At 38.7% G+C, this 24,888-nt stretch overlaps 1 protein-coding gene across 3 annotated transcripts in view; it reads left to right on the top strand.

Moving 5' to 3' along the window:
* The window catches only part of AP-1sigma (AP-1 complex subunit sigma-2), a 72,984-nt gene extending 52,680 nt beyond the window's left edge, over positions 1 to 20,304 (top strand). The window contains exons 5-6 of one of the 3 annotated variants that reach the window (XM_080277724.1): positions 6,099 to 6,236; positions 20,141 to 20,304. In XM_080277724.1, the coding sequence (XP_080133850.1) occupies positions 6,099 to 6,236; positions 20,141 to 20,185 (183 nt within the window). In that variant the 3' untranslated portion in view covers positions 20,186 to 20,304. Of the gene's footprint in view, positions 1 to 6,098; positions 6,237 to 12,290; positions 13,997 to 17,551; positions 18,330 to 20,140 lie in introns of those variants that run through there. The other 2 variants (XM_080277723.1, XM_080277722.1) reach the window with 2 other exon arrangements.
* The last annotated feature ends 4,584 nt before the right edge of the window (positions 20,305 to 24,888 follow it).

Here is a 24,888-nt window from a genome sequence, read left to right as displayed (position 1 = left end):
TGACACTGGTGGGTTTAAGTATCGATGAATTTCGTTTTCGTTCCTTTGCAATTATTGGGACTACTTCATTCAGCAGTGCAAAACTTACATTGTTTATGATGAATTGGGTTGTTTTGTTTTCATTCAAAGTGTTTTTGTTCTTTTTTTTCCCCACAAATCTTGGTAATGAATATACATTGGTTTCCTGTCGTCGCTACGTACCGTACCTACTTATTGCCCGCCTAGCGAGGCTATAATGTAATCACCAGCATCTGTGTATGTCTGGCTGTTCCCAAAATATCTCAAAATCAAGTGGGTAAATTTTAATCAAATTTGTCGACAGTATCTCGGAATATGTGGCTTGTTGATTTATAATTTTGGCAAAGCTGCGATGATATGCTTCTGATTGTGAGAGGATTACTTTTTTATTTTATTTTATTATTTTTTAAAGACTATCTCTGTTTATACAGCTAGGCTGCCTCCCTCAAAGAAAGGGGGGTAGCTGAGACTGGACGACACACTTCCAATTTATTCATTCGCACATACGTTCATATCTTTCTTAACCCCTAAACTGCGGGGTTGTTTTGGCGTTCCTTGCGTGTCCCGCGGCGATATTTGCGCTCCGACAGACTTTGTAAAAATATTTGCCAAAAATCAGTTATTAGTCCTAGAATATTATAATTACATAGGCGTATGGCACATACCTTTAGCTTTCGCCTGGGATGTTTGTTGAGTCTTCGTCGAGTACCATAGGACTTGTGGAGACTTCTAAAGTTGGGTAACGAAGTCTTCACTTTACACTTCCCGACACACCGTAATATGATTATCACAGCCTGATAGTATCACTAGAAACACTATTCTATGATTTTCAAATAGTTTGGAATCCATACTCCCCCCAAAAAAAAAAACTGTGAAAGCAATGAAAATTAAGAGCGCGTACCAGCTTCCCACTTGTGCTCGTTCGCCGCTGGTATCCTGTCATTTATTATTTATAAAAACACTCACACTTTATATTTCTATTACTATATAACACTTATATATATCTGCAGTCTTTATCCATAAGTTTCCTTCAGTAATAGTAGTTTATTGTCACTGTAGGTATTCAATTTCTCTTTCAGTAAAATACGTAGCATTCACTTTCTCGTCCTGTATACTAGCGTTGAGAGCAGATCTGTCACTTTCACTTTCACTTTCATAACTCATAATATTCATACATGCTAGAGTGAAACTTTCACTTTCATTACTCCTAGTATATATACTCGTTATCTTATATTACTACTCATTTACATTTCCATTTACATTCTCTATTTTATTTACATTATTTACATTTTTTTTTTATTTACAATGTGTTATGCACTGTCACTTGCATTAACTTATAAAACTATTTTCCACTGTTCACTTATATTTACATTCATTGCTTTCACTTGCTGTTTACACATTATTTACATTTCCAACATTTCCACTTGCACTGTTTTAGTCACCAGAAAGTTCATAGTCACTGTCCATCATTTTCATTGATAAATTAGCCAGTTGACGTTCCACAGCAGTCACCTAGCCCTTTACCCCTTTGCACACGAGGCTTAGAAGGGATAGAGGTCACAGGGCCTTATGTATGGGGATAAAATGTGGCAGAATTGGACAGGCGTGAATCCAATGTGGTTTCACCTCGAAAGACAACATTAAACTGAATGCTGTGGTGGCCTAGGGGCAGTGAAAGGCTGCCAATGTCAGCGTTGTGACAGCTGCTAATGTATACGCTATGAAATGATTGGCAGGAAATCTAGACAATACATAATAAATTAGGTAGTTCCAGGTGAATGTAAATATCACTTAGGCTTCTCCCTTCCTTTCTTATATATATTTTTATTACGAGAATAGATTATACAGCATATTTCAAGGGGAAATAAACAGCGAAAATTGGCGAACAAGTGCACGTGAGGTGTTGTCAGGTGATAATCAGCCAATTCTAGGTGTATGGCACTATCACTTACCTTATTTCTTTTTTGTATACAGTAATCCCTGTAATATCCGGACGCCCAATTTCTGGACATCCCCAATAATCGAACATTTTTGTCCCAGGATCCAACCCCTCCAACAATCTGATTTTTTTTTCCCACCTGTAATTTGAAATTGCCGCGTGGCACCGAACAGCTGTTACACCATGGTCCCTTCACCCCTTCCTTCCTCCCCCCTCCCCCCTCCCCTGTCAGGGTTGCCATTTGGTATTTTTCATTACCAACTGTGGGCCAATTTGGTAATGAAAAATTCATTTGGTAATGAATCAGAATAATACAATACCAAACGGATTTTTCACATGTATGAGGACACCAGGATGGAGATAGTGGATTGTTTGCTCTCTCTGACTAATTTGGTAGCCTATATAGCGTGATAATAATCAACATGCTGTTAATTATAAGAAGAGTGATTACATGTATTTCCACTTGAGTTTATAATTAGTGAAGAATATTCACTCTCATCTTAAATGCCGGGACCAACTGCTTAGCCCCGGGCTCCTACGCTTTTCATGGGGCAATGTAGGATTGGATGATGGATGGATGGATGGATGGATAGATGCTAGCTTTACGAATTTGGTAATGAAAGTTAAAAATGGAAATGAAAATTGAGGAGTTTGGTAATGTGGCCGTTGCGATCTGGCAACTCTGTTACCCCGCCATTATCAACAGTCATAGCCTAACTCCGATCGAGAGCAGAGCCTTATAGCAATGCAAGCCACAGGTGCTCGTTTTTTGTGAATAAACAGTGAATAAACTGCAATACCCTGCCACTAGAGCACACGGGAATTTACAGTGTTGTGCAGTGTTAAGAAATTAGAATTTAAAGTGCAAAGGATTAACTGTGGACTGCAAACTGGCAGTTCAAACCAGTCCAGGAGCCAGGGACTTGTTGTAAGTACCCAGAATGTTTAATATTGTATAAACTCACCTCTAAAGCCTCATTTTATGGTTCTTTTTCATTTATTTCAGTCTTTTATGTCCCTTATTGGTGTGATTTGGGTCTTAAATAGGTGCAGTGCATGTCCTGAGGGAGTTGTATAGGTGTTTTTCTGAGTTAGGGTCCATAAGTACAAGTCCAGGCGGCTGGGGCCCATTATCCGGACAGGGCCACTATTCAGACATGCCTTTGGCTCTATTACATCGGATTTTGGAGGGATTACTGTATATTATTTTGTATAAGAATAGGGCATAGGGCTTATGTCAATGGATGAAATCAGTGGAAAATTCTGGGGAAGATTTACTTAGCGCAGCGTGACGGGGCAGGCGAGAGGAGAGGGTAATGGAGGGGAGGTAGAGAGGGGAGTCAAGAACGGGGAGAAATGGATAAATTGTCAACAATGGATGGGAGTACAGATGAGATTAGGAGTGCTGATTAGTGTTGGACATTGGCAGTACTGAATGATACAAGCCACCACTTGAAAGCCCGGGTGAATTTATAATAACACAGAATCACAAAAGTGATGCCCCTCGGTATGATCCCTTGCTCCCATGCGTCACGAAAGTGACGGCCCGCGGTTAAGGGGTTAAAGACAGGAACGCAAAAAAGAGTGAAATGCAGTGGGTGAAATCATAAGAAATTTTTTCGATTTTGTTTTGTTATCGCCCACCTAGCGAGGCAGCAGTGTACTTGTTTGCATCTGTGTGTGTGTGTCTCCCTGTTTTGAACTGATTTGATTTTGGCAAAACTGGATTGATAAGCCTCTGATTGCCAGAGGATTACTGATCTAGTTTTTTGGTGATGGCAGGCTATATGCATTTGTGGGCGAATGCTTTGGCTTTTAATTATGTATTGCATTCCAGGGTATGACTGTACATGCAGATGTTCATCATACAGAGTAATCTTGAAAATTTGAAGTGTATGTGGCCAAAAACAGTTTGAACCTTAGAAAATTTTGAACTTCATACTATGTAACGGGGTATCCTTTTCATATCATAGTGGTCACAAGACAGATCAGTCAGCTTAAGTTAGTGTGGTTACCCTTGTTTTATACCTGTAGCATTTTACTGTACTGACTATTCTTGTCTTTACCCATATTGTAAGAATCTGTTTGGCAGGTCAAGCAACCTGTAGTAGTAGTTGTTCCCTGGGCAGTCTGGCCGAACAGCCCCGAGTCCCTTAGGAAGGCCATGGCCGAGACTGGGCTTTCCCACAGAGCTCTCAAAGAGTGTATGTTGTGTTGTTGGCGTAGGTGATTGTGTGCAATGCAGTCTTCCACAATGTATGGGGTGCTGTGTTGCATCCTGGACAGGCATCAGCGACGGAGTCATCCAGCCTCTTCTGGTAGCTTAAGAGAGCTGGATGGTGCTGACATCTCAGCCTGGCTAGGTGGACCCTGTCCTCACGAGGGAGATAGGATTCAGAAGGGTGGATGTCAGGAGGCCGTGCATGCAGCTGTGTGTTGTCTTTAAGTGACTGAATGGAGCGGTGAGTGATCTGAATGTGGATATACTTCTGGAAGCTGGTCTGAGGTGGACGAGGGGGGAGAGATGACAGTATTTGTGTATGGTATCATGTGCTGGGTGTTGTTTTGATGTTCTTTGGTGTGCCTGTTATTGAACAAACTCTCAGATCCAAAATCATTGGGTGCAAAGGCTTTACAGGAAGTACTCTTGGATCCAAAATACTTGGGTGCAAAGGCTTTACAGGAAGTAGGAAACTTTGGAATGTAGAGTCATAATGATGATTAGAAGAAAATCTTGTAAGAAACACCCTCCAGTACCATTAACAGTAAATACAATGAAGTACCTTGTATTAGACATGTATAATCTATTCATACATGTGTGAAAAAAAAAAAAATCTTCAATATTCACTGATTGTGTGAGGAGAGATGATACTGCATCAACATCTCCCCCCCCCCCCCAGTCAAATGAAAAAGTATTCTGGATAGTTGAGGTTTTAGAAGTAGTATTTTCAAATTTGTGAGTTTGTACTGTAGTAGTATTTAACTGGGTATCCTTTTCATATCTCATAGTCTAGATATACCTTTGGCAGGCGACAGTGCCTGCTTCAGTGTCCTTGTCTACTGTACTGTAGTATGAAGTGGCCAACCGTATCATTTAGTCTGGACACACCATTACAGGCCAGATCCAAAGGCTGATTTTGGAACTAAAATGAAAGGTAAATCAGATATGATATTCCAGCTTCAGATGTGCGGGCTATTGTATATGAATTTTTGAGGTTGCACTGTGTTAAAAAAAATGTGGAAGTAAAGCAAATGGACAATTCTCTCCAACTTCATGCTGCTGGGTTAATCCTTCTCAATCCTCAGTTTTACTAGGTATGGGGTGGGGTATGTGGCCAGAGCATGTATCCAGCCCAGGGAAGATGGACACCCTTGTTTTACAAAGTCCCGAGTAACCCATGTTCAAGGTGTAGCATCCGCTGGCCCACCAGAAAGGTAGTTGGTGGATGATTATCATTGTCCTAGGAAGCACTACCATGAGAGTAACATGGGGTTGAAGTTCAGTCATTGGCTTTGCACACACTCCCAGGTGGGGAGCTCAACCACACCTACCAAGTAGTTGGTATCTGGACAACTGCCCCCGGACAACTGCCCCGTGGATAATCGTCTCCATAGGACAACTGTCCCTCTGGGCAATTACCTCCCGCTAAAGATTAGGTTTGGTTTGGTTAGGTTAGGTTAGATCTGGTCAGGTTAAGTTAGGTTAGGTTAGGTTAAGTTAAGTTAGCTTAGACACTTGCGACCATTTGTACGGTGAATTGGGTGATATTTTTCAGAGACAATTGTCCGGGGGGCGGTTGTCCAGGGGGCAGTTGTCCTAGAACCCAAGTAGTCAAAGTCTGGACTGAAACTAATGCTTCTCATACATATCTCTATGCACAACTGATTGTCTTGGAGGCTGTGCTTACTCCATTTTCATTGCATGTCACCATGTGGAAGGACCATATTCTGACCCTGGCAAGGCACTGTCTGCCACAGGAAGGCAACTACTTGCTTGTAATTGAAAGATCTGGTTGACCAGACAGACTGAGGTAGAGGATCAACAGCAACCAGGTATGATGGTTATTCAAGTACTTGACCAAAAGATGACTCGGGCCTTCAGTGTGTGGTATAATGTTATTATTCATTCGCTGTATGGCAGGTATGTGAGCTGGACATCATATTCAACTTTGAGAAAGCATACTTCATGCTTGATGAGCTGATGGTGGGGGGCGAGGTGTGCGAGACCAGCAAGAAGAATGTGCTCAAAGCCATCGCAGCCCAGGACCTGCTGCAGGAGGTTAGTTACGGTGACACCCCTTATGAGTTGTGATTCCCCCCCACCTTTCACTGCCCCACTCACATCATGGTAGCTGTGAACTCTCAGTCTACCCTGCTTGCCCGTAGCACCATGGTTCTATCACATCACCCTAATCCAACCATCCCTTTCTTATACATGGTGTTTGATTATGATGCCTTCCCCCACCTGCCCCTTTCCATCTCCTCCTCATCCATCACCAGTGGAATCAAAGTTGATTCTCTTTCATGCCCTTGGCTTTCTAGAAATACTTGTAACCCCTGTTCAATTCAAATTAGTGGTATTTTTGCCTTGCATAAGATTATAAGTTAATCATGTTAATGGCAATAGCTGAGAATTTTGCTTACTTATGCCCATACCATAACTTAAATTATTCCAGCCTTATTCACAGCATAATGGTTATGACTTCCACTTTTCCCTTCCCATCCCATTTATAATGTATAATGGTTGTGATTTGCATTTTCCCATCCCCAGTGCTGTAACTTAAATCTCCTACACCACCACACTGACTCTGTATTTGGTGTGATGCTCTGTTACTCCCAAATTTTCTTGTCCTGCAAGAGGCATGTGCTCTCTCTCTCAGTAAAATTATGAAACTTATGCTTTGTCAATTAACAGGCCTATTTCATTCCTAGGTCCCTTCCCCCCCTCCCTTTTTCTTTCACAAGCATAAGAACTTATAAAGGTAATATATGTATATAAAGAAATATTTATAAATAGAGAGGAGGCAGCCAGCCTCTAACAGGTGACCTCAGTGCCAACAGCAGCTGTGGGAATTGTCTCTTAAAAGTTATCTCTTGTCTCGACCCAGTCCTGTCAGCTCTCATACCCACCATCCTTGTTTGCATACAGTATTTTTGTTTATTTATTTTGTGAGACGAAAGATACCTTTTTGTTATATTTTTGTGAACAGAAAATAAGTTGTTAGAAAAGTAGATGTGGGTTAGTCTCCTTTTATATATATATGATATTTATAGTGAAAAATGTATTGCTTTAGAATGTTTAAAAAATAATTAATTTTATGGAATATATATTATAAATTGTTTACTTGTATTTTTGGAATGTGAATATTGTGCCTAATCATATTTTCCTGTCATATGTGCTCTAGACTCTAGCAAGGTGTGGTGTAGTTGTAGAAGGTAAGTCTCAGCTGCCAGTACTGCTAAACTTTTTTATGATCATCATCCAAACTTGTCTTTCTGGATCATACATAATGTATTGTATCTTTTTGTTCATGTTCTTTGTGTCACCTTACTTTTCAGGACTATTTACCAGTCACTTTCCATTATCTGTTAAGCATATTATTATAATTTATCCCATGTGATAATTCTAATTGTCTTTTTATTTGTACAAATTTCTCTGTAAACATGGCAGTGGTGGCAGATTGAGTCTTACCAATGTACAAATGTGGCAGCTGCTGCTGCAGCTGTTAACAGTATACTGACTGTACTGGTCTAGTGTGTACTGATAGTGCTGTTGCATGTTGCAAGTTGAATACTGCTCAGAGATTTACTCCTTATTGGCTTAGCTTTATTGAACATGGTGCCTCCTACTATTCATGATTTTATGCTTAATTACCTGACAAACTTTTTGTATTTGGCAGGCTTTCATTTGAATAGTGCATTGCCAATTGAAAGTGATTACACTTTATCATATTTACATTCAAACACAAACACTTATACTCGTGCATGTATCGTACCTTCCACAGTATTTTATGTATACATTTTGTTATTCTAGCTTATAATTTGGTTTATAACTGCATGCTTGTTTGCATGTTTTGTGTGTGTTTATGTGGTTTGTGAAAGCTCTTGTTTGGTACGCTTTCTATTCCAGTTGCATTTCATTTCTATGGTAAACACAGTCTGTTGTTTATAGACAACAACAGAAGTTGGTACTAGTAGCTAATAGCATAATAAGAAAAGATTACTACCAGGTATGTGTGTGTGTGTGTATGAATGTGTACAAATGTGTTTACACAGATTAAATAACCATTATTGAAGGGAAAGTGAAGCCTAACTTTTTATTTGCAGTGTATGGTTCCTTCATATTTGGATTTACATTGATAAATCAAACGTACATTTACTGAACTTCAATTATTTTCCTACTCTCGCACATCAAGGTGGACTTGTTGTTGGAGAGTGAGAAGCTTATTAATAAAGCCTCATGTACTGCTTGGGGCAACAACAGTAACAACAGTAGGTAGAGAGATGCTTGACCTGGTTGTGTTGAATGTTAATATGTAATTCTCAGAAGAGAAACAGTCTTCACCTTAAATACTAGTTGAAAACTTGAATTTAAATGATTTGAAATTTATAGCATTCGTTTTTCAGAATTCATCTCATGAAAGGCAAGCCAGTGTACCTTTGCAGAAGGTTATTGAAAGTCAAGCTATATTGTAGCACTGTAGGTCCTTCCTATCATTTCTTGTTTCCACTGTCACCATTATCAGTCTTTGAAGACATTATGTGGTGATTAGTATCATTTGCTAGCTCTTTTTCGGTCCTGCAATGTACTGTGATGGAAGTAAAGCATATCACCTTTGAGATCAGAAGGTACTAAGAATCCACTAAACATGAAGTTTGATACCTTATTCAGTAGCCATGACCAAGAGTTTACTCATGTAAATTTAGTATATTATAGTGTCATAATCAGCTCTAATCAATCAGTAGTTTTACTAAAAACATTGAATTGCAGCACGGAATAATTTATTACAGTATACCAGTGTTTATCATCTCTCTCACTACCTAATGATGTATCTTTTAACATTTACATTTTGCAAAGTTTCTACAATATTACAAAATTAATTGCAGATAGTCTTGGTTAAAAATCCCGGAAACATTTGCATTTTTGTGTTTGTCTACATTCTAATCTTCTTGATCAATAGTTATACATTAGTTAGTCATATGTTTGTTTACTAATCCATAACAGTAGTGGAAAAATGCCAGTACACATCATACCTAACATTAGGAAGCTGTACTCTAGCTTGTAAGATATACTAATTTATTTAGACCTTTTCTTTTATTGTAACATAAAATTTGTTGTGTTATGTAGAGTAATTCCCATCAAGAGAAATGCCAGTTTATACTATACAGTCTGCCATTTTAACTTGTGACACCAGCCATATATCTTATATATATTTTATATATATATATATATATATGCCATCATGTAACATTATTTGTCAGAAATACATGCATGACCAAGAATTACAACCCTTCTCATTTCACGCATCCATTTTTTTTTTTTTTTTTTTTTTTTTTTTTTTTTAATACTATAGTCTAACTGCATGAAACTTGCTCTTGTGTGTTGGATTATTCATTGAAACTGTGTGTGTGTGTGTGTGTGTGTGTGTGTGTGTGTGTGTGTGTGTGTGTGTGTGTGTGTGTGTGTTTGTACATGTTTGGATAAGACAGAATGTGAAAATTTTGGAAATTGTGTGTTTAATCGGTTTGTATTGTTTTAAACGTTAATCCACCCTTTCTCCAAGCCTGACTCCCTTTAAAAGCATCATATGGTTACACCAATGTTGTGTCAGTGTTGCCCTCTTGTTGACTGCCCTCCCTACCCCCTCCGCCAGACACACTAGCCTGCTGTGTCACTGCTGCCCTCACAGGAATGACCCTATGCCTTAACCTGCCAACTGGTTTAGTTTTAGTCCACAATAGTTTTTATCTAACATCCTTTTTTTTTTTTTTTTTTTTTTTTTTTTTTTAACAAATAAAATGGGGACTTTTATGTCTTACACCAAAAAACAAAAAAAGAAAAGAAAAAAAAAAAAAAAGAAGGAGGAGGAGGATTGTATACTGTACATTTTTCTTAACCTACCTTACCTTTATTACTCAGATAATATTTGGAACCTTTGTGCCAACCATGATCAGGTGTTATCTCTATAGCATTTTTTTTTTTTCTTCATCCAATCCTACATTGCCCCATGAGGAGCATAGGAGCCTGGGGCTTGGCAAGTTGGTCCCGACAGTTAAGATGAGAGTGACCAGCCTCACTCATCCCTGAGTGACATTATGTGAGCAGTAAACCCCTGCCACCCCTTGGATGTAAACCTGCACCGGCTCAGTCCGATTAGAGCGCCATAATTACGCACTAAACCACCAGGCGTCAAAATTTGGTTACATGGTTACCACCCAGTGTAGTAAATGGTTCCCTGGTGTACAGGAAACCATTAGGCTTGTCATTCAGTGCAGGGTCACCCATATCAGAAAGAAGAGGAAATAACAAAGGAAAGAAAGACAACAGGGAGTGTAAAGTCACCCGTAGGCAGAAGAAAAAGAATGAAGGAAAAGAAAGATAGAAGACGATGGAAGGAAAGAAGGATGGAGGAGAGGAAAGGGCAGATACCTTAGAGCAGCACTACATCAAGTGAGTGGATGGTGAGTGCCCCCACCTGCCACAGTATAGTATTAGAATATATGCTGTAAACTCAGAATATATTTAAGACTTAAATATATTGTTAAATCTTGTGCATGTAGTGCTGTTCTCGGGTGTCTGCCCTTTCCTCTCCTCCATCCTTCTTTCCTTCCATCCTCTTCTGTCTTTCTTTTCTTCATTCTTTCCTCATCCTTATGCCTTTGGGTGACTTACACTCCCTCTTCTGTCTTTCTTTCCTTCATTCTTTCCTCTTCCTTCTGCCTGTGGGTGACTCTACACTGAGTGACAAGCCAAATGGTTTCCTGTACACCAGGACCATTTACTACACTGGGTGGTAACCATATAACCAAATTTTGGCACCTGGTGGTTTAGTGGGTAATTATGGCTCTCCAGTCAGATTGAGCCGGTGAAGGTTTATATCCAAGGGGTGGTGGGGTTTATTGCTCATGTAATGCCACTCAGGGATGAGTGATGCTGGTCATTCTCATCTTAAATGTCAGGACCAGCTTGCCTAGCCCCGGGCTCCTACGCTCCTCATGGGGCAACGTAGGTTTGGATGATAGATAGATAGAATCTTTTGCATAATCAGAAACAGTATTTCTTAAATGATAGCTGTGCAGTATTTCAATAGGCCAAATGTGGTATGTCTCTTAAACCGTTCACTGCTGTTGCCATCCATGGATGACAATCTTTGGCCATCCTCTGTGGCATTCAGTTAGCAAATGTTGTCAGAAATTGGAGTCCAAAGGAGGAGAGAGCAAACAATTTTGTAGGCTATCTCTCGGGCATCTTTAGTATCCCTCCTGCACCAAGTTTATTCATTGTTACAGTGTTCACCCATCTTGTATAATTTTTAATGATAATATAGGTATTGTGCAACTTACTGAACTGTAATTTTCTTTTAATTTTTGTGACTTACTGCAGTATTAAACTTGTTAAATCATATTTTTTTCCTTTTTGTGATGCATTTTAGTAGTCAAGCATTAAATCTAGATTTGTTCATATGAGGTGTTGTTTAGGAAATTTCACTAGTATAGCAAGGATCCATTTTACAATTCTGATTCTGGCAATATGCAAAACAACTTTTTGCAGTTATTTTCTTGGATCATTGTGCCTGAATCTGGGTTTTTATGGTTATCAGTGAGTAAGCTAAACATAGTTCTTGGATGCAGTATTAGAGTACTGTAGTTGTTATGCAACTGGTAAGACTTGAACAAACAATAGGGCTGACATGGGGTGACAAGACTTCAATTGGGCATCAGTAGTGAAAGGGTTAAACATACCAGTCTGCAACTGCCATGCCATCAGGGTAGCCCATTATAAAGGCCCATTATACCAGTGATAGACAACAAGAAGGCTGTTATATGATAGTAATGCCCTTGGTTCCTATAAAGATATAAAATATTTGAGATGATTTCTTCATAAACAATTATTTCCTTTAATATTATGCAGATTCATCCTTGGCAGAGAGGCCGAAGCACTTAATGCTGTAATAGTGCCTATCTGAGCACTAGTTTCAGCTGATGTCTCCACTTTTTTCATAATCGGTCCTTTATCATTTTAAGCTTCCCGTGTATCGTTCGTTATATCAAGACCCCTTTTTTCTGTTGCACGGACCTCATTTTCCGTTAATGTCCCCCGTTCTCTTTCAAGGACGAAGCGGTGGAAGGAGCCCTGCGTGAGATTGGGCTGTACTAAAGAAAGTGAGACAGACAGACAGACAGGCACCTGCGACATTATCCCCAATGCCTCCCCCTCAACTTCTCCCTCCCCTTTACTCAGTATCAGCCACCAAGAGTCAAGAGATGTTGTGTTGTGTTTCGTCACAAAAATTCTGTTTTGTCTTTACTGTGTATGTGTTCCTGTATGATTTTCTGGGATCATGGAGCTTATTGAAACAAAATTCAAGGTTATAAAGACTAGCACCAGGTTCCAATAGCTGAATCTCACTACACATGACAGCTCATCGCAAATGGTACTACTAACTGGTATTAATGTAAGACCAAATAAGTTACGGATGCAAGGGATTACTTTTTTGCCTCTGTATAGTAAATGCATACTAAGGTCGGTTTGGGTTAGCACAAGCTGTGTATATAAATGCTGGAGTTATTTGAGTTTAAATTGTTTGCACAGCATTGTTGGTTTGGTTGTACCTTATAAGTGTGAAGCTGATCTGGGTTTACTACTAACTTTTTGTAGAATTATTTGCTGTGATTTTTTGGAAATGGTTTAGAGTATTCTGATTTTGAATATATTTAGCTCTCTTGATATATTTAATTTGGGGCTTAATGATTATTCTTGCTCTCTTGTCAAGAGTAGTGATATTTTTTGATAATGAAAAAATAGTATGAATGATTGGGTGTTAATATGATGTTTGAATGTTTGTGAAGAAAAGTAATTATGACTATATTAAGAAGAGTTTAGGATGTGTATAAGCATTATTAATTTATGTGCAATATCTTCTCAGTTATATATTTCATTTGAATTTCAGATTTGCTTAGACTGAGCTATGATACTGCTTGGTATAAATTGACATTCGTGGGCTGATGTAGGTGATTGGTAGTGAAAGCCTAATTTCATAGAAAGAAGTGTTTTGGAGGAATGAACTGGTGATTAAACCAGTATAATTTTGGGACAAACTTGAATTGAGTTGATGATTAGCCATATTAAAGGAACTCTTTTTCTTTCACATGCAGTGGTGTGTTGTATGGCTAGAGTGCATGATTATGAGAATTGATGAAACAGAAAAACTATTGTGCCAGTTAGTTTTGTGTTGAAATATTGCGTTTATTAATTGCACTAAAGATTATGAGTCTACGAGATAACGTTTATGTGAAGCTACAGAATGTGGTGAATGTTTTGGTGTATCAGATAGAGCCAGGATTTGTGGGGCTTGAATGATGAGTGAATGGAAGCGTGGCCCATTGGATTGGGCAAACTTGGGCTGTCTGGACATTGCTATTCCTCACCCTGCTCTAGGATGGGAAAGGAGGTCCAGATGATGATGAAGATAATGTACAAGAATCCATACTGTTTAATACTACTTCATAGCATGCATAATTTACAAAGAGTCACAGGTGCTTATAATCAGATAGACTATAAGTACCTTGTACCTTTCCAGCAGTGTTGGGAAAGAGGCACTAAATGTACATAGGGATTTTTATCTGGGATGGGGCATTAAGAGATAAGCAATGATATTTTGCTACAGTACTACTAACAGCAGCACGGGTTAGCAGTGGTAAGAGCAAGGTGTGTTGTGTTGTGTGTCATAGTTTTCTTTCCTGTCTAAGGCCATGTTGGTTAAATTATTGTTGCACAATGCTGCTGCTCAGTAATTATGTTTTAATTACAATATTATACTCTCTCTTTTGTCTTTCTTTCCTTCATTCTTTCCTGTTCCTTCTGCTTGTGGGTGACTACACTGAGTGACAAGCCGAATGGTTTCCTGCACACCAGGAAACCATTAACTATGCTGGGTGGTAACCATATAACCAAATTTTGGCGCCTGATGGTTTAGTGGGTAATTAAACTGCTCCAGTTGGATTGAGCTGGTGAAAGGTTATATCCTAGGGGTGGTTGGGGTTATTGCTCACGTAATGCCACTCAGGGATGAGTGAGGCTAGTCACTCTCATCTTAAATGTCGGGACCAACTTGCCTAGCCCCGGGGTCCTAAGCTCCTTATGGGGCAGCATGGGATTGGATGATGGGTGGATGGATGTTAGGCAGTTGGATGAATGTGCACAAGCCAGTTACTTGCATAAAGCTGTTTACTTACAGTGGTCAAAATTACGATAGTATTAATAATAACCTTTGAATAATTGTTAATATGGTTATAATTACCTTAGTATTAATAATGACCTTTGGTGTATGACTAGCATGTGCTGACATATTACATTCAAGCAAAAGCTTTTTCTTACTGGATTTTTTTTTTCTTCCCTCTTAGACTTTTACTACCTCCCCCTAGATCTGAGTGGTCATCACATAACTCATCATTGTTGTTGTTTCTTTGTCTTAGTTTGTATTCTTTATATGTTGGGCGTTTGTGCTTTTTCTCTTGCATAGGCTCTTGCAATCTTGAGGTCTATATCTGATGTTCTTTCTTGACTAAATACCGTAGTGGAAGTTATTCAAACATTTTTTCAGCCATTATTGGAGTTGTGGACCAGGGTCCATTTTTGCTGCTATGGTGGAGTTGCATTGCCTTCAGATGCATAAAACTAGCAAAACATTATCACATTTTCCTTTTTAGCAAACAGTTACTTCATTGAGGTACAGTGAAATGCATATTACTATACCTGTTACTCATGTGAAACTTAAGGTATTATTTAGGTAACTTGATGCATGTTAGTGGAGATAGTGCTCTGACCTTTCTTTATGATTGTTAACGTTAATGAAGAGTATTAAGGAGCATTCTTCTTTATGCTTGTTAACATTAATGGAAAGTATTTTGAAGCACTTTCTAAAAAAGTTAATAATCAATCACACGTGATCAAGCAAAAGTGTGAGTAGCCTGGTATGAAAGACTCCATTTTGAAATCTGTAAAGACTTGTATTTATTTATTTTAAAGCCAAACATACATTCAAATGCTGGGCAAAATGTGACAGATTTTAGGATAAACAATATTAGAGCAGCTTGCTGATTGACAGCTGACAGTAGTGACTTCAGTTTCTAGAACTGTATCAGAAGTTGTTGATAGTGTTATTATGCCCAATTAAACAGGTTAGTTAACTGCTAAAACACACATTTTGCCCTGTGAAATACCTAAGAAACAAAAAATTGTTGAATCCTTCCCATGATCAATTCTAGTTGTTTCTCATGTGGTACCTAACATTCAGCCATCTGGGACTTTTGCCTAGAGCCTAGAGTACCCAGGGACAGAAGTGGATGTGCAGGCTGACCGAGCTCTGTACGACATGTCCTGACGCTTGTAGAGGAGACATCAGCATCTATCCCACAGTCCACCACCCAGTGTATGTGGGTGTATGTGTTTTTGAGGCTCACCATCAAACAGCACCACCATGGGTTGTGTTCCTTCTCATTCAGCTTGACCTCTGTGTCATCTTGGTTGGAACCTTTGTCTTGTCCTTCTGAGCAGCAGTTTTGGGGACAAGTAATACCGGGTTGGGAATTTTATCTCACTGCTTTGGAAATAATAATACCTATAATATACTCTCCCAGCTTGGTGTTCATTTTCCTGAATTTATCAGCTGAATTCTTCTACACCTAAAATTATGGTTAGCATATGATTCCATAGATTCAGGTTATTGTTGTGATTAGAACTTTGATTATAAAGGTTTAATTTTGATCAGTGGTCTGTTTGTCAGAATTGATTCAAGGTCTGCATGATATGTGGAACTGCAGTGTTGGAGTGTAAAGCCATTAGTCAAGGTGTTGTTCTTGTACTTTTGACATTAAAAAGTATAGTTATATGTGATCATCTACAGTTCAACAGCTTCTTCAGTGTGTGTATGTTTTTCATAAACTCATGTTAGATGGTGTTATGTAACTGAACATTATTCCCCCCCCCCCCCCTTTTTTTTTTCTTTTTTTTTTTTAATCTAATCTCCCTTTTTCCCATCTTAGGCAGAGGCAGAGGAAGAGGCCATGTATTATGGAGGTTACAATATCAGAATGCTCTGAAGCACCGCACCACTTTTTCACAATATCTGGGACTGTTGTAATGCACATATACTTATTGCTACTTTTGTGGGCACTTCAGAGTGGCACCAATGCATGTTTTGTTGTGGAACATGTTATTTAACCCCTTCATCCTGAGAGGTCTCCTACACAATAAAATTGTTTGTCATTAGCTAAAATGAAATACAAAGTATGACCTTGTGGTGAAGAGGTTAGTGGAGTTTCTAACCTCTTAACTCCAGGGAGTTTCTCCTATGTTGGATAAATGTTTGATGGTTGAATGAAGTACATAGTATATCCTCGTGCTGAAGGGGTTAATGCCAGACATTTTGTCTGCAGTCTCATGTGGTCATGTTGATATAATAATTGCAGTGGTTTAGAATAAATCAGGAGGTACTCAAGGTTCTGCTTCAAAATTATATGTGAAGTAAACTGGATATCCATAGGAATACAGATCATCAGCAGTAGTCAGAACGGTGTGTGTGCGTGCGTGCGTGTGCACTTAACTGTCAGTCACTGATATATCAAGGACTCAGGGAAGTATGTGTCGTTGTGACTGACATGATTCCAGTTTGATCACACAGTATTGCTTCCTTATGAATTACTTTTCTCCAATCCTGATGTGAATGTCAGTGAATGGCTGTGAATGACAAAACAGTGCTAAGATGCTTCTTGCTCTTTTAAAACAACCTGCTGCTTAATGGCAAAGCTGATCTGTTAGCTGCATTCTAAAAAAATCAACAAACAGTTTTCTTTTCAATATTCAGGTAAACGACTTGAAATAAATTCTGAGTACAGTATAGTTCATCATACCACAGTTGATGCAACTTCATGACCAGCAGTTAGTCACCATTTGTCACTGATATTCAATTCACCATTCATCACTGATACTCAGTTCTTTCTGCCAGCACCAGAAGAAGGCAGTTACAGGGAGATAATGGTTGTCTTTGCACCACTCCCACAGTATTTTGTCTTTCATGGTAAGGAAGAATTGCAGCTCATATACTGTGATTCTGTGCATGTATCTGGCTGTCAAAAGATATCATCATCATCATCTAATCATACATCTTTTGTAAAATATAGTGAATACTGAATCATCGTTGTTAATTGAATGTAGTATTTTATTTGTGTTTGGTATAGCCAGTAACACTGGTCATAGAGTTGGACATTAACTGAGTTAAACTGCAGTAAGTTATGGCAGGAATTTGTATTTATTAGCCTGCAAAATTGCACAATTTTCACATATTAATACCTCTCCCTTCCTTCCTCTTCTAGGATGAAATCGTGGAAATGGCCCTTAGGGATATGGGTCTTATATAAAGACTCATTTCTGATTACTTTTTTTTTTTCTCACATTCCATCAAGTAATGACATTAATTGATATTCTGTAAGAACAAGTTATGCTTCTATAGCAGTGTCAGTAGTAAAATATAATAGCAGGTGGAAGAGGTCACATTAAGATTTATGGTATTCATGACAAGGACACTGCTGTGTGAATTACTTTATTTTTTGATAAGATGAAACCACAGTCACACATAATTTATATGTACTATGTTATTTCCTTTCATCCCCTCTCTGAAACATACTGAGAGATTTACATAATGAGTTAGATTGTGTGACTGGATATTAATGGCAGGAGCTAATTATCTCCCGCAGTCCAGCAATATATTTTTATTCTTGTCTCCACTGTTAGTTAGGCCTTTTTAGCTGGAAATGGTTAGATATAGCTTCATTTAACATCATGAATACTATGAAAAATGTGTTGTGGAACTGAAGGGGTTACTGATAATTTTGACAGTAATAGATGCTAGATGCTCCTACCTTTAGAGCTGCCATGACCTGTTTAAGTATGTTCATGAGACTGTTAGTCATCATCTTTGTTTTGTATTCTCTGCTGACTAGGACTTTGCCAAAAGACAGGATATGATTTGCCAGTTATTTTTATATTCTGAAGTTACTGTTACTATGTTGCTCTCTGAGGAGTAGTGTTTCTTTGGTGGGAATGAAGAGCTTGTATCACGCTCTCTTCCTCGTCAATAAACATCATCGTATATGGTAGAATTTTTACTTCTCCCTTGTAACTCCCAAACAGTCTTGCATCCTCCTCCTAGGCATGCAGTTCTCAGTCACAGACCATTATCCTGCTAGTGTACCATATTTGACTTTCTAGTTGCAAACCTGTAAAAAATTACTAGGATACTTTAAGAGTTTAGTAAGCTGCCACTTTATTTTTTGCAGTTGAGGGAAGCACTATACCCTTAGAAGGTTATTTACTGCATCATAATATTTCTGTCACTGAACAGGATCATTGTCTGTGATTGTATACTTCAGAGAATAGTTCCTATTTTTATAACATACATTAGCAGTTATAAAGTACTGTATGCTTAGATTATCAGAGTTTTTGAGAGAGAAAAAAAAAATGCAGTAATAAACTGATATGTATACTATTATTGTAAAAGAAATTGCTATTATTGCTTGTAGTATAAACCCTGACTGCTGTCATAACCCTCCTGCTGCTTCCCTCTAATGGTGTAATTAACAGTATGACAGCCACACTAATTATACAATTAGAAATTAGAAATACAATTGATTTTTGCCACTTTGGTGTATGAGAACTAAACATATCACTTTTTAAAATGTGGAAATTTTCCTCTTCAGAGATTTCAGTGTGGTGGTGGTAAGTCTGATGTCTCTTATAAGCCACATTTAGTGTAGAACATCCAGTCTGCTTATTAAAATATTTTTATCACCTCTGATTATTGTTTTCTGATTATAAATGTAGCATTATTAAGGAAGAGTTAACAAGCTCTTCTGTTCACTTTATTGTTATTCATTTTCAAGGGGTCTTAATGTTTATGTATCACTTTTGTATGTTATCAATCCCATAAACAGCATTCCATCATAGTTTTAGAGGCATGAACACAAGCATGAAGGGGTGTTGGTAGAGTAGAAAAAAGCACTTGTCAGGCCTGGCATGTGGAAGTTGCACTGGGTTGGAATGATGCTGTGAGGCTGCCTCATTCTGTATTTGTTATTCTTTTGCAGGTATTATAAATCATTTTGTTCTGAGAATTTTTCAATGCTGGTATTATTCAGTTTTAAAAAAAGTAAATATTGTACATTGGAAAGTCAGGTATTAAGAACAATATTGGTAAGCCCTCCAAATGAAATGCCTTTTTTGGCGTTCTACTGCATATTGCATGATAGTTCACATGTATTCAGGACAAAGTGCCTTTTAAAATTCCATTGCTGGAAATAAAGCTAATCAGCCAGTTTCCCTCAGTTTGAAGCAACAGTGATATGAAAAAAGTTGGAATAATTTGAAAATCATCCCTAGCTTGTAATGGATTTAACACTGTATCTTGACAGATGCTGTCAGACTGGCTGAGTTTATTGTTCATTAGACCAGACAAAAGAATAGCAGCCTTGATGTGATGTAGTTAAATGGTTTGCTGACTGTACAGGGCACCACAGCTAAGTATGAGAAGTAATCTCAGCGCAGCTAAGTGTGAGGAGTAATCTCATGTACAATGAGATCTGTCTTTGTTGCCTATAGTTCATAGAGGGTCTGTTATCCCTACCTAGTATGACACAGTTTTCATTGTTGACATGGAAGTTCATATTTTGCACAGGTCCCCTGTCTTGTATTACTGACATCACAACTTTGTGCAAAAATCTGTGGTTTTAGATTAATGTTGTTGATTGCCACTTTTATTTTCAACAAGACTCTCATTTTGGTAAGCCAGTTCATGAATGTAGGGAATTTTTCAGTTTAACTACTTTTTAGGTGTAGTGAGTACCGGTAGTTAATGTACCCCTTAAATGTTTAGTGTGGGAATAATGATAATTTTTCCCCCCCAACAGGAGGAGACACCTCAGGGTTTGTTCGAAGACCATGGTCTGGGTTAGCTGTCAGGCCAAGCAAGATTACCCAAAAACTCACTGACATTATTGATACATAAAAGTAGGAGTGGAATGTTCATTGGTTAACTTACATTGCTCTATGTATTCATTCCCTGAAGCCTTAGCTAATTAAAGATATATGAAATATTTTTGTAAACATAAAAGTAAAAGTAATTCTTTACATATTATTGAAATGTTTATTTTGCATGAGTTATTAAAATAAGCTTAAGTTTGAGATGCAAGTCTCAAAACTGGGTCAGCAGCATAATGAGGAGAGACCATTGCCCTTCAAACTCTTTGGACTTAAGTATTATTAAAAACAGTTTATGGTTCAAGTGTTGCAGTTTGTGAATGACACTGAGTATATAAGAATTTAATCAAAACATTGGCCCCACTGGCTTTCACGTATGCAGAATACCATTTGAAAACTATTACTGGATCAGCAGTGAGAGTCCTGAACTGTCATCAGGGTTTGTTTTAATGATTACTGTACTTAGTTTTGAATGTTCTCAGATTTTCAGTTTATTGCATTTTGATGCACTGCATGGCTTGCTATGCACCCACTTAATAGTGGACAGGTATCAGTACCTGCAAAAGATAATAATGTACTTAAATGATGCACAGTGAAAGAATAGTAGTAATTTAGTAAAATACTTCAATAATCTGATGCAATACAGTACTTAAGTGCCCATATTAACTTTTTATGCAGGTTCAAAGAATTTCACAGCATACTATTAAATGTTAAGGCATTATTTTTAATGCTTTTGTTACCAATACCTGATACTGTGGGAAAATGTCTGAGTTAAGGGTGGTGTTTATGTTTACTGGAATACTTGGAATGTCATTTCACCCTTCATAATCTTCATAAGTTGTGTCTACTTTACTGCTTCCATATTGTAGTATTATGAGTTTGTAGTGTCCATGGGCATGATTTCTGAAGTGTGGTAACTATTACAGTATGGTACCTTTATTCCTGCCTTCCAGCATACCAGCTTTGGCTCCCAGCCATTAGTGTAATTTGGATGTTTATTGTCACAGCCCTTGTTTTATGCCTAATAACTTCAGTAATATAGCGCTGAAAGCTGAAATTATACATGTTAAGAGTCTGTGGAAGGCAACTTGGATAAGGCAGCACCAGTGGGTGTGGTGCCTGTGGTCAGCAGTACTGTACTGTACTATATTATCTTCTGTCTTATAACATATCCCACTGCCCTGGAGGTTCCTTTATTTCACTGGCATCAATCCAGTTAGAAATGATAAAAAGTTGTTCACTGTAGGTTTAATGAAAGTACTGTACAGTACACTACCATTAATGTTGAGTTCTATTATGTACAGTAAGTTGCAGTTAGTTCTAGTGTAGCACTACTTTTGACTCTCGCTATTGGCAGGGAGTACCTTCATGCATTAGTATAATACAGTAAAGTGCAGGTTGAAGAATATGACCATTACCATTGACTATCACTGCAATGAAGAAATTACTACTAATAATGACTAAATTAGTTTTTAGTTGATAGTTACCTCAGATAACATATATGTATCCTAGATATCAGTAACCTGTTCAGTCCAGTGATGTAATTTTTTGGTTACTCCTGCTACCTCCAACTAATTTACTGCACTTGAGGGGAGGAGTGGGAGAAATGTGTAAGATTGGGCATGGATGGGTGAGGAAGATGCAAGGAAGGAGTTGCTTTGTTGATGAATGAGGTGTGGTAGAGTGGAATGAGAGATTACAAATGTGTCATCTCGAGACGTATGTATGTCAAGTTTGAGAAGGTGAAGGTGCCTGTGATCGTAGCGTATGCACCATGTTATGACAGGAGTAAGAGACAGGTTTTGGGATGAGCTGGATGAAGTAGTGGGAAAAATGCTCAGGAGCTATAAAGTGATCGTAATGGGTGATATGATTAGAAGAGTAGGAACTGGTCCTGAGGATAACATAATGGGCTGTAATGGAGTACCAGGAGAAAATGGGAAACAACTGAAGGATATGTGTTGGGAAAGGAGGTTGTGCATTTGTAACTCATATTTCAAACAAAGATGCACACAATTATACATGGTATAGAGGGAATGGGGATCGTATTGAAAGAAGTCTAATTGATTCTGTGCTCATAGAGAGGTCATTGCTGGGAATGGTTGCTGATACGAGGACCGTGAGAGAACGTTGTGGAGGTCAGTCAGATCATATTACTGTAGTATGCAAGATCAAGCTGAAAGGAGTAAGATGGACCAGGAGAGAGAGAGAGGAGCAGGCAGGGTGAGTGACTGAAAGTTGAGAAACTGAGGATCAGACAAATGGCAGGTGAATGCTGGACCAAAGTAGATGAGGAGTTAGAATCAGTGAACTGGAATGAAATGGATCTGGACAGTCTGTGGAATGCATATAGGGATTGCTTAGTTACGAATGCTAAAGTAGTGAATAGTGTGGCAAGAATAGCAACAAAGTAGAAAGGTACAGCATGGGAATGAAGAGGTCAAGAGAGCATTGGAGGAAAAGAGAAAGAAGTGGCTAGAGTGGTTACAGAACAGGGGTTCAATTAAAATAACAGAATATACTGAGAGCAAGAAGTATGTGAAGAGACTAGTGAAGAGGAAAAAGGAGGTAAATGATGATTTATGAAGAAAAATGACTGCGAACTACTTTGAGAATAGGAAGTTATTCCGGAAAGTGGTGCAGAAATGTAGAAGTGACAACTGAAAGAAATGTGAAGGATGTAGGTGGTATTATTAACCCATGGGGATGAAGTAAGGACCAGATGGAAAGAATAATTTGAAAGCCTGTTGAATGGGAGTAGAGAGAGCAGAGCCACTATAAACATGATTGGTTTTGGAGGCATGCAGAGAAGGAATACAGTGCCAGGAAAAATGACACTCGCACAAGTGAAGAGTGCTGTGAAGGGGCTGAAAAATGGGAATGCAGCTGGGGTTGATTAGATGTATGCAGAGATGATTAAGTGTAGTGGAGAGTGTGGAATGAAGTGCTTGTTGGAGATACATAAGAAGGCATGGATGAGTAAAACTTTGCCAGCAGAGTGGAAAAAGCTATGATTGTACCCCTGTACAAAAATAAAGGTGAGCTAAGTGAGTGCAAGAATTAACGTGGCATAAGTTTTATTGGATGTGGTAGGGAAAGTATATGGAAGAATTATTACAGAGAAAGTAAGAGAGAGATCAGAAGTCGTAGTGAGTGATGAACAGGGTGGCTTTAGGAGTGACAGAGGATGTGTGGCTCAAATATTTGCAGTAAGACAGATAGTGGAAAAGGCTTGTGAGAAGGACTATAAGGCATTTATGGCATTTATGTATCTGGAAAAAACATATGACAAAGTATGCAGAGAAGAATTGTGGAAGGTTTTGCGCATGTACAGTGTAGATGGTAAATTGCTAGGTACCAACGAGTTTTTATGATGGTAATGAAGCATGTGTAAGGGTTAATGGGCATCTAAGTGAATGGTTCACGATCGGTGTGGGTGTGTGACAAGGTTGTGTGATGTCCTCATGTTATTCAGTATGTATATGAATGGGGTGATGAGAGAAGTAAAGACACGATTAATGGAGAGGGGGATGGCATTGGTAATGAGTGGTGATGGACGAAGTATCTCAAATTTGTTGTATGTTGATGATGCAGTACTACTTGCAGATACCGGACAAAACATTGGTAGACTAGAGCAGAGTTTTGATGATGTGAGCGTCATGCCTTGAGAGTAAATGTAAAAAAAGAGTAAAGTGATGGTTATTGAGAGAGAAGGTGACTCTCTGTGTGATGTTACAGTGAATGAAGAGAGACTGAATTAGTGAGAGAGTTCAAATACCTGGGTACAATGATAGAAAAGAGAGGAAAATGTGCAGAAGAAGTGGAAAGTGGAGTGACACAAGGAAGGAAAGTAGCTGGTGCAATGAAGGCTTTGATAAGAAACAGAGGCTTTAGTGTTGCAACAGCATGAGGCTTACATGAAGGAGTGTTGGTGCCAGCTTTCATGTGTGTATGTGAGACAATGGTGTGGCATGAAAATGAAAACTCAGGAGTGAGAGCAGTGGAGATGGGACTGCTGAGGAATGTGTGGAGTACAGAGAGTGGATAGGATACGAAATAATGTGATTCATGAAAGATGCGGAGTGAGGAAGTCTGTGGACACCAGAATCGAAGAGAGTGTACTGAAATGGTATGGTCGTGTGGAGAGAATGGATAACAACAGACTGGTGAAAAAAGTATATCTGAGTGAATCTGAAGGAGAGAGGAGGTGAGGTAGGCCAACGAGAAGGTGGAGGGACATGGTGGTTGTGTGTGAAGAAGAGAGGTTTGGAAGTCGGTGAGGCTAGGGGACTGACAAGAGATCAAGCAGGCGGGATGAATACTGTGTGGAGAAGCACATGATCAGGGATTTGGCACCCCTTTTAACATGACAGCGCCCGGATTGACTCTATTGGACACATTTATGTGAAGCTACAGAACATGGTGAATGTTTTTGTATCAGATAGTGCCAGGATTCTGGGGGCTTGAATGGTGAGTGAATGGAAGCGTGGCCCATTGGAGTGGGCAAATTTGGGCTGTCTGGACGTTGCTACTCCTCACCCTGCCCTAGGGTGGGAAAGGAGGTCTGGATTATGATGATGATGATGAGGGGAGATTTCTTTTAACAGGGTTAGTAAAGGCAATATCTAACCCCATAGTTCAAAAAGATCTTTTGAGCTGAGGAGTAGGTGGGGGCGCT

This window comes from Coenobita brevimanus, chromosome 71 (assembly GCF_032717465.1).
Source record: "Coenobita brevimanus isolate Jiangsu-jjx chromosome 71, ASM3271746v2, whole genome shotgun sequence".
NCBI classification, from domain to species: domain Eukaryota; kingdom Metazoa; phylum Arthropoda; class Malacostraca; order Decapoda; family Coenobitidae; genus Coenobita; species Coenobita brevimanus.
This window is presented reverse-complemented; position numbering and strand designations above follow the sequence as displayed.